The sequence below is a fragment of the Anguilla rostrata genome, chromosome 4 (assembly GCF_018555375.3).
Source record: "Anguilla rostrata isolate EN2019 chromosome 4, ASM1855537v3, whole genome shotgun sequence".
Taxonomy (NCBI): Eukaryota; Metazoa; Chordata; class Actinopteri; order Anguilliformes; family Anguillidae; genus Anguilla; species Anguilla rostrata.
Window position 1 is genome coordinate 33242728 of NC_057936.1, and position 10475 is coordinate 33253202.

General features: G+C 38.8%; 1 protein-coding gene across 1 annotated transcript in view; it reads right to left on the minus strand.

Annotated features, from left to right (window-relative positions):
• Positions 1–7435, minus strand: part of adarb2 (adenosine deaminase RNA specific B2 (inactive)) — a 149200-nt gene extending 141765 nt beyond the window's left edge. The window contains exon 1 of the mRNA XM_064332326.1: positions 6982–7435. Coding sequence (XP_064188396.1) covers positions 6982–7084 — 103 coding nt within the window. The 5' untranslated portion in view covers positions 7085–7435. The remainder of the gene's footprint in view (positions 1–6981) is intronic.
• Positions 7436–10475: the final 3040 nt, after the last annotated feature.

Here is a 10475-nt window from a genome sequence, read left to right on the forward strand (position 1 = left end):
GCGGTTCGCCACATTTTAACATCGTTATCAGGATAAACACAAACAGCCGTTTACAACAATAACATTGTTTAACGTAAGCAAAATGTAACGTTCCTGAATAAATCTGAAATGCGGTGCTCATTTCCGGATGCAGGCAGTCGCTGTGACACTCGGCTGTCCCTTAAAATCAGTCACAGTTCTTGCGCAGGTCAGGCAAACCGTTTCTAATCAAAATCGAAGAGGGAATACAGAGTATGAATTTCTGTTACAGTTACCATTACATTAAAAAGCCTAGGCTACAAACATTCTGCAATACACACAGAACAGAATCTGTTGTCATAGTGCATCATTAGGTTTAAGCAGAAAAATATACAGTTGTGCTGAAACTGCATCAAGCATATTCAATAAAAAGCATAAGCTGCTACAGACATTGTCCATTCCATCCCATTTGTGCTTAAAAAAATAGTATTTGATCATTTTACCTCAAAGGAATGAACCAAAATATGTCAATAATTTAATATAAATATGTCGATGTTTAACAGAGTCTTGTGTGTACAAAGTCATTCAACCCAATCTAGAAATTTGACTCGATACCTCTTGAACTTGATCACACCTAGTGTGAGCAAACACTTTAAGAAATAGTCTAGACAAGCTGTAAGAATAAACAAGTCTAATTCCCCGAAGGAAAAAGGAAAAATATATTCAGATCCATGGCAGCCAGGTATTGATTGCAAAAGGTCTCCACATACAGAGCTGTACCACTGCAAAGACCGGAATGAAAATTTAGGTATCGATATCAAACCATGACACGGATATCGGTTTGAATCATTCTGCCTGAATATATGAATCACAAAGATGTCTATCTGAATGTGTCCATCCTTCAATGGCCGACTCGTGAGGAACTAGCCGCGGCTCGTACTTTGGCGGAGCGCCGCGTCAGTGCGGTCCCGGAGAAACCGGAGGCGGCCTCGGCTCCCCTTCCGCAAATCGGTTTTGCCCGTTTCCACTGAGGGACGAGGTCCCTCCGGTTCCCTGTGCTGCCGGTTTGGCGGTGGTGGCGCGGACGGGGTCTCTCAGCCAGCAGAAGCCACGCATCCGATCCGCTAATCGCTTTTTGATCAGACCGCCGTGTGACTGACTGGGAAATATGTTGACCTGGATGTTTGGCTCTGGCAGTCTAAGGAAGCCCTTCACTATGGGAGAGCATGAACAGTAATTGCTACATAAATTATGTGACACTGAGAGACCGCTTTTGACTCCCTGCCAGTGCTTTGACACGCGATTGCGCGAAGACTAAAAATCAACAAACATTATAAGGAGTGGATGCCTTTTTATTTTTATATAACGCAAAATCTCTAATCAAGGCACTGCAGAGAAAAATTATTTTGTGCAAACAAAATCTTTCATTTTTTATAGATCTATTTAAAGGTCATTATTAGTTCAAAATTATGAATAATGAAAATCTGTCAACCTTAAGGCAAAAATGGTGCTCAACAAAAAAAATCAGTAAATGCCAAAACCATGCCTATTTTCCATTCATGATACATGTGGATTTATGCATGTCATAGAAAGACTGTCTTATTTTTTCAGATGTAGATACATAACATTCATCCTTTGTTGATGAGACTGCACCAAAGCCCCAGAGGTACTCGACAATAAATCATTGTGCTGTGATTAATTAAAGCAGGGAAAAATATACAGCATGATTAAGAGACTGATTGTGTTAATGATTTAATGGCGTCCATTCCAATGTACTTTCAAGATTTTTTTTTTCCCGTTTGACAAATGAAGCAAAAGAAAAAAGTCTTTCATAAAACACATGCCAGTTAACAGTACACAATTGTGGGTTGTGGGTTAACATTGTAGGTCGAAACACCTTAATGGTATTTCCAAACAAACATCAGACGCATTTCCTTAAGAATACAGATTGCTGTAATACTGACGTAAGATAAATTTCTAAGATAATTTAGAATACGACAGTAAACAAATATTAATTCAAAACCAAGTAAAACAAGAACGTATAATCAAAACATTCAGAATTATGTATGTTTGTAAAAAATAAAGTTGCGACAATATAATTCCGTGCAGTCTATGAAAATGATCGGCCCAGATTTCGGGTCTAATCTTTTTTCATATGCACTTTGCAGCTATTATTGGCGTGCCAGCCAAAAAAAAAGAACAATGGCACATGAAAACCTAATGAAATCAACAGCCAAATCTGCTTACATGTTTTGAAAAAAACACACAGGTTTAAGCAGAGGTCCCATGAGAAAATAATCTCAATCATTTGCTGAGGATTAGTCTGTCAAATACCATGTCGATGTAATCCTGAAACATTGCCCTTTTGCCAAGAGGACTATAAAAATAATTGTGCAAGCTTTCAAGATGATGAATATGTATTTGAATACACACGGAATTATAGTTTCATCTCCATTATTCTAAAAAAATGTTAAGAACAATCTGTTGATGGAACTTTTGTTTCTATATTTACATTTACACTCAGACCTACTGTGGGCTGTAATGATTGTGTTTCCTTAAGACTATTATCTACATACTTTCATAATTTATTTAAGTGTAACTATGGTCAACATTATTCTGACAATGGTGACAATATGTGTACAGAGAACACCATAGTCTCTGTAAAATACTAAATATTATTTTACCATTCCTGAAAAGCAGAATATATCATAAACACCCACAAAACCTTTATTTGAGATATACAATACAATGGGGGAAGAATTTCTGGATTTCAGATAACTTCAAGAGAGAGATCCCATTTGCAGACATTCCACTCAAGTCCAATGATATCAGCAATACTGAAAACTGGCCATTCTGAAACATAATGTGATGGCTGGAAACCTGTCGCTCCCTAATATGTATGTGCTGTTCGATAGTTCAACGCAGAGCCTAATGTTGTGTAACCTATGCCGTCATTTGCATAATGGAAATAAATCTGCATCAGTGCCATATCTTGCACATTGTTTTTGTGTCTAGATCACATGGTTATTAATATGGCTGGCTACAAGAAAGATTCATTTGTTTGCAGGAAAATTTCAAACAAAGTTTAGAGGAACCCTTATTTCAAATCCTACTCTCACCACAGTTTCACAAGGTTAATGCATCATTCCTACCTCATTCAATATTAAAATCAATCACTAGGCAGCGCAACTTCCAAAGCACTGGATTTTTAGAATGTTGGAAAGTTAGAAAATTCATAAAAGGAGACAGAAACTCTCACAACAGCGAAACCTATTCATAAATTTTACACTGTTTATAAATTTGTTTTGGAAAGAGTTTAGAATTTAGGTCCTTTTAGCATTCGATTCTGCTGACGGATGACAGGCAGCGCAGTGGATAACTGCTGTTTATACACTCTGTTTTTTTTGGTGTTTATCGTATCAGTGGCTCGAAAACTGGGGCAATACTTTGTAGAAATTACAAAAGGTAGATTACATCCAAAACTTAATTTATTCAATAGATTACAAATCATATTTCTTAAACTGTCAGGAGACACATGTCAGAAATTCCAAGTTCAACAACTGTCATGCTGTGAACACCAAAACTGACCAGCCTAATGACGTTAATTAGCATTGACTCTGTAAGGCTACGTGTCATTTGGGCTCTGGTTCTCTGTAGGCTCTAATCTGTCATGTTAGTTATGTAGTCTCCCTTCTTTTAATTTACATCTCACGATCCAGATCAGCTGGAATAAATGCAACATTGTTTCATTGATATGAAAAAGTATTGTCCATTAAATCATTTTCCGACACATCATACAACTCATCCAATTCAACTGGACTCACAGCTTTGCAACGTAGCACGGAGCCAGTCGCATCTGTAACTATTAACAATTTTAAATAAGCTCAACGCTCATTTTTCATTCTAACATCAGGCTTACACAATAAAAATCACTAATGCAGATTGAAAGGCAGTCATTATACCAATCAGGAGAATTCAAAATCTGAACAAGTGACAGAAATGAAAGATAAAAATGGGGGAAAGGTGAGGACACAAAGAACTGTCACATTCCAAAAACAGACACGCATTAGAGGAAGAAGGGCACCAAACAAACTGACAGAGAAAGGACCGATCAATTAAACTTTATCAGCAAATCCAGTGCTGCCCCTGTAGCTGTCAGGTGGTGCGATAAGCCGAGCAGGTCTTAACGTATGACACAAACATGTCATCGGCAAAGGAGCAGCGCCCATGAACCCAGCCCGAGATTAAACATGCTCATGTATTATTTTGGCACTGCGGGAAAACGAGGAGCCAAAATGGCTTCCCTACCTTTGGCCCCTTTGCATTTTTTCTATTCCATTAATTTCTCCACTAAATTCCATTTATTAGCTAATAATCGCACTGTTGTGCACCTGGAATGTCTCTTCCGTGCCCTTCCACTACGTGTCTCCTCCACGCTGCACCTCGACTTGCACACTGCCCTAAACTGGATTCAGGGCAGACATCCCCCTTCCCACAGACAAATGCGCACACACATGCAGCACATATATGCACATACATGCATACATGCGCACATACACACACACAGACATACATGCACGTATACACGCACACATGCACACACATGCAAACATACATGCACGCACACAAACACATACACACACGCACAAACACACAAACACATACTCATGCACACACACACACACATACATGCCACGTATACACGCACACATGCACACACATGTAAACATACATGCACGCACACAAACACACACGCGTGCACGCACACACACACACAAACACATACTCACACACACAAACACACATACACGCACACATACACACACACACACACTCATGCACAAACACACACTCAGATAAATGGTCACAAGATTAGTACCATGGCAACAAGTTCCCATTACACCCCCTTTAATCAAGTGCATTCAGGTCAATCACATTATCTTAGCCTTGGCACAGAAAAATAAAAAATAAAAATAAAAAACAAACAAAAAAATTCACTCTAGTAATTTAACAACATGGGAAATTTGAACAGAAGTGAACAGCCAGGGTAAGAAGGTAAAGCCTCCAATACAATGCGGAAAACAAATGCTAAGTTTCGCTGTTCGGGATCACTGTGGTCAAATCAGGGTGTGAACGACACAGAACCTTTTGTTTGTGGCAGGTGCACAAATCACTTGTGTCCCAACATTATTGTTCATTCATTCATCAAAATAAGAGCAATCCAACAGGGAAACAAATTAAGCAAGATCAGCTCGAAGTGCACTGAATAAAACAATTGTTGGTACAGCAGAAGTTGCAATCCTAATGCCGGTGTGAGGTTAAAATGAAATTCTGCGTGCCACATGAAGCCGTTTAGATATTTTTAACATTAATTGACATAATGATATTACTTTCCAGTGTGCCTTCCTTGTTCTTCAGCGACAGAATGCACTATTTAGATTTTTAATATTTATATCTTCTTCCTGTTATATTGCTATTTCTTATTTCTACACCCCAAATGTATAAGTTATACATTTACATTTTTGTTACAGATCAATGCATCTAGAACTGAAGAACAACTGAAAATTCCACTGGAATAGAATTGTAATATTTTGGGAAAGATCCAGGGAACTACATATATAAATATATACAAATGTTTTAAAAAAAGATCAACACATGCAAGATGACACTGAATTCATATGTTCATAAATTACAGAATAGTGATCAGGTGCATAACAATTTTATGAAAAAGACAAATATATTTTTGAAAGCAGGCAGACATCACATTCTTTTTCTTTAGAGTGGTAGTCTTATCATATGACGGCATCAGTATTGCTATCAAAAACTAAAATCTCAGCAAGCTGCAAAATAGGAAGAAGTGAGGATTTTTGCTGTTGATTAAAAAAAAAAATCAGTTCCCAATAACAACGTAGACTGTTGTTTATTTTAAGCAGTTCAAAAGTTTAAGATGTAGTAAAAGTAAATAAAACTCGACTAATAAAGTATTAACATATATTGTACTGCTGTAGATAAATGACTTGAATAAATGTGCTGAAATTTGATTCAAGAAAGTAGTGAAGTAGAAAGTACCATTCATCATAAGCTTTCTGTCATTTTGCAGCAGTATCACTGAAGGTTTTTGCTTGAATTGCAGCATTAATCTATAAGCTATAATTAAAGTAGACATTCATTAGATGTCTTTGTTCAGCTGCACCTTTCCTACGGGTACAAAGTAGTCAGAATAAAAATGAACCCTAGTGCAGTAGAAATTTGTGTGTCAATATTACAACGCATAAGTTCCATGGTACATGAAAACGAAACGATATATACTAAAAAGCAGCCTACCGACACTAAAAAATGCCTATAAAATGGTGAATACTTAAATATAGAGTACGGATATTTATAGAGGATACACTTGCGCAAACATTGAACATTGTCAAACCTTCGTGACAACAAAAAGTACAGGAGCGAAGCTTTTTCTGAATTGGGCGCCTCGTCGGACCTCATAATTACAGACGCATAACCTGCATTTTAGAGAAAAGGGTAATCGTATTTGGGTGTACTGTGATAAGGTTAAAAAGACCCAGATACGTGTATATACAAGCATGGCAAATGCGGGCACTTGGGGTACTCAATGGAATCTTCATTATACGCTTAACAAAATAGCATCGTCCTCAACGGAATTCCTTTATTATGCTGAAGCATCGCACTCTATTAAACACAATTTATACGAAATATGTCAACTTTTTCACTCGGATAACAATGCGAAGCCAAGCCGTTAGAACACTCCGTTACTGTTACGCAGTAGAAAATAAATAGTGGCATTGTTAAGTAGAATAGTGTGCCAATAAGGGGCAAGGGGTTATTTTAACATTCATAAGGTCGAAGATTATTCCAGGTCGAAAGCCGTTTACCATGCAGCGATTGACCTCGGTTAATAATGCTACGCAGGTGAATGTCCTTCCCCTCTACTGAATCTCCCCAAGGTGTAGACGACCTCAGTCAACCGTGCCTTAAAGAATGTACAACGGATAGAAAGTTTACCTTTTCTTTTCGACCTCCTCCTCCTTCTCCTCTTGAACTTGCATTTTAGTTGGCTGGTTGGAGTTCCCGAAGCGCGGGTGCTGTTTCCCAGAACTGATGCCATGGAAGTAGCGAAGAATAAACGAACGAATTTGAGTAACCTGTTAAGCGTGTTATTTTGTTGTTTCGCTTTACTTTTTGATCTGAGACAGTCCTCTGAGCCGCCGTGGATATTTTCTTTCTCTTTATTCCCGCTAGAACTCTTACAGGGTATACCTCTTGCTGTTCAAGCCCTGTCTGCACAATTACCTCTCGAACTCCTGCAAGCCTCCCTCTCACAGAGACTGTATTAACGGCACAGCGTGTGAGCTCTCAGTAGAGCCGCCTTTTCACGCAGGGCTGTGTGCGCTGCCTCTCCTTTCTGCACCTCTGCGTTTTTTTGGCACCAACCACTTTGAATCCAATCATGCAGGAAGCCTATCTATTTGCTGCCGCAAATTCTAATTAGACCCAATCATGACTGTCTCCAGACTGTGACATCACCACCACTACCACCAACCCCGAGCACCCCCCTCCTCCAGTAGCTTGCAAACTCAGCTCCCATTTGGTGTGAGTGATGTCTCGGTCCTGAAAGAAAAGAAGAGATCGCGAGGTAACGATCCCGGCAGAACAGTGCACTGCTTTGTACTGTATGCATGTACCTCCGTATGTGCGATGTGTTTGAATTATTTTCAAGCCGGTATCATTTTAACAACACAAGATTACTACATGAGTAAATATTGTGTAAGAGAGTGAGTGAGCAGGTGAAATAGAAAGACATTGTGCATTTTATTCATGTTTTCAGAGAGTGCTGAAATTATACAAGTAAACACTGAAAAATTGTTGACTGGCTAAGTGATTGAGCCAATCTGAATCAAATCGAACATGCGTTTCATGTGCTGAAGGGAAAACTTAGGCAACTAGCCCCTGAAACAAGTAGGAAGCTGAGGATGCAGTACACCTCATATCACCAAGGAAGATACTCAGCATCTGGTGATATCTGTGGGTCACAGACTTCTATCAGTCATTGCATGCAAAGGATATGCGACAAAGAACTCAACATGATGACTTTCATTTACATCAAATTAATATGTCCCAAACTTATTTTGCCCTGAAATGGGGGGCTGTGTATAAAAAGTGCCGTAATTTGTACATGATGAAAGCAGTGTATAAAAATACCCTTAATTTACATCTGAGAATGTGCACTTTAACCACATGTGAATTGTTTTATTACAGATTTAAAATTGTGCTGTACAGAGCCTACTCAATAAAAGAATGTTTTTGTCCCAAACATTATGGAGCTCATTGTATGAATTAAAGTCATCACGTTTAGTACTTAGTTTCAAATTCTTTGCATTTGATGACTGACTGAAGTCTGCAACCCATGCACATCACAATACACTGGATAACTTCCTTGGGGATGCCCTGCCAGGCTGGTACTGCAGCCATCTTCAGTTCTTGTTTGTTTCTGTGGTTTTTTGCCTTCAGTCTTGTCTTCATGCAAGTGAACCACATGTTCAACTGGATTCAGGACAGTCAAGAACATTCCACTTTTGGCCCTAAAAAACTTCTTGTTACATTATGGGATCGTTGTCCGGCTGCATGGTGAAGTGCTGTCCAATGCATTTTGAGGCTTTATCTTTTTTAAATATGAGCTTCTGAATATTTCTGTATGCTTCTGAATTCATCCTATTGCTGTCAGGAATCATATCATGAATGAAGACAAGTGAACCAGTTCCAGCGGCAGCGATACACGCAGAAGCCATGACACTACCTCCACCATGTTACACAGATGGGAGGCAGGGTGCTTTAGATCATGAGTAGTTCCTTTCTTTCTCCACTCTTTTCCTCTTTCCACCTCTTAGCTACAGGTGAATACTTATCTGTCATCTGTCCATAAGATCTTGTTTCAGAACGCTATTGCTTTTTAATGTTCTTTCTAGCAAAGGTTTTCATCTCACAGTTAACTGAGATTATGCCTGCATCATGGAGAGTGTTCTTGATTTATTTGACAGTTGGAAAGGTAATTCTCCACAATTGAAGGTATTATTTGCTCATCCACTACAGTGGCCATTCTACACAGCTCACTCACCTGATATGGATACAAACACCTTCAAATTAAAGCTGACATTATGCTCTTTAACCTCATATCCATTGTTTCATTTCATAATCAACTTTTGATGATCACAATTGGAGGCCAGTATCTTGTCCCCCCCTCCTGATGCTGTCAAGCGGCAGCACGCCGCAGATTTGTGTGAGGAGAGAGAGCATCGCTTGTGCGGAGGACACTCAGAAATATCCATGTAAATTGCAGTTTAAGAGAAATCAATAGAAGTGACAAGTTGCCAATGCTACTATCTTTGGACATAATGAAGGTGTGAAGGTGTAAACCGCTCACAGATAACAGTGGCTGGTTGCCGGGCGCGGGTGGGGGAGGAGACGCCACGCCACTGCGCTGAAATAGCACGCTTGAAATTGAGCGGCAACTCCCCGGGTCACGCCTCCTCACCACTGAAGTGACCCTGCACTTGTTCTTCATAATGGTAAGTGGCAGAAGTGTCGTAACAAATAAGTTAAGGTAACGCGCCACATTCCAATTTTCATCTCCCGTGTCATGTAAAAACCTTTCTACAGGGCTACACTCACCGACAGATTTCCACCGCAGTAATTTCATATGACAGCAAGAAGAGTTTGTAAACCTGTGGTAGTCAAAGAGGTAATCCTGTTGGCCTCAGCTGTGCACATAAAAGTAACATGTAGCGATGTTAATGTGTGATCTAGATTCTAGGTAATACATTTATAGAAATATATTTAGGTAACTTTTTTATCATGATATCAATATAAAACTATTACTTGTATTGTGACTGGTTACTCAAAATCTGGTAACTGTGTCATCTGTTTGCTACATTCAGGAGACTCATCACATTCTGTTTATGAGAAGAAACTTTTTGTATGCAGTGTGAATATCATCCACTGGGTAGTCATCTCACAAAAATAATATTCAGACATTTCACCTTGCAGGCAGCTGTTTGTTCATTTCATTTGTGGTTGGATTTCAGTACATTTAGACACTAGTCTTTCTTTCTCACATTCTGCTAGTGTATAAAATGACTTCCTGCTATCTAACACCTTTGAATAGGATACCGTGCAAGCCATGGTATCCCAGGTAGTGTGCATCTTTTGGAAATGTGGGAGCACTGTCCATGTCACTGAATTATTTTTTCTGTAAATAAAAGTCTTTGATTCTGACCCTGTGTATAAACAACAACCCTTGTACTATTATTTCTATGCCCATGCCATTTAAATGGGTGAAACATTTTAACATTTAATGCAGTTAATCAATTGCAAGAACTTGTCAATCAATCAATCAGCCAATAAATCAATCAAATTTTACATTTTACATTTTTCATCAACACATCCATGTTTTAACACATTTGTCACAATGTGACAGTCATGACTACGCTATTAAGCTTTAT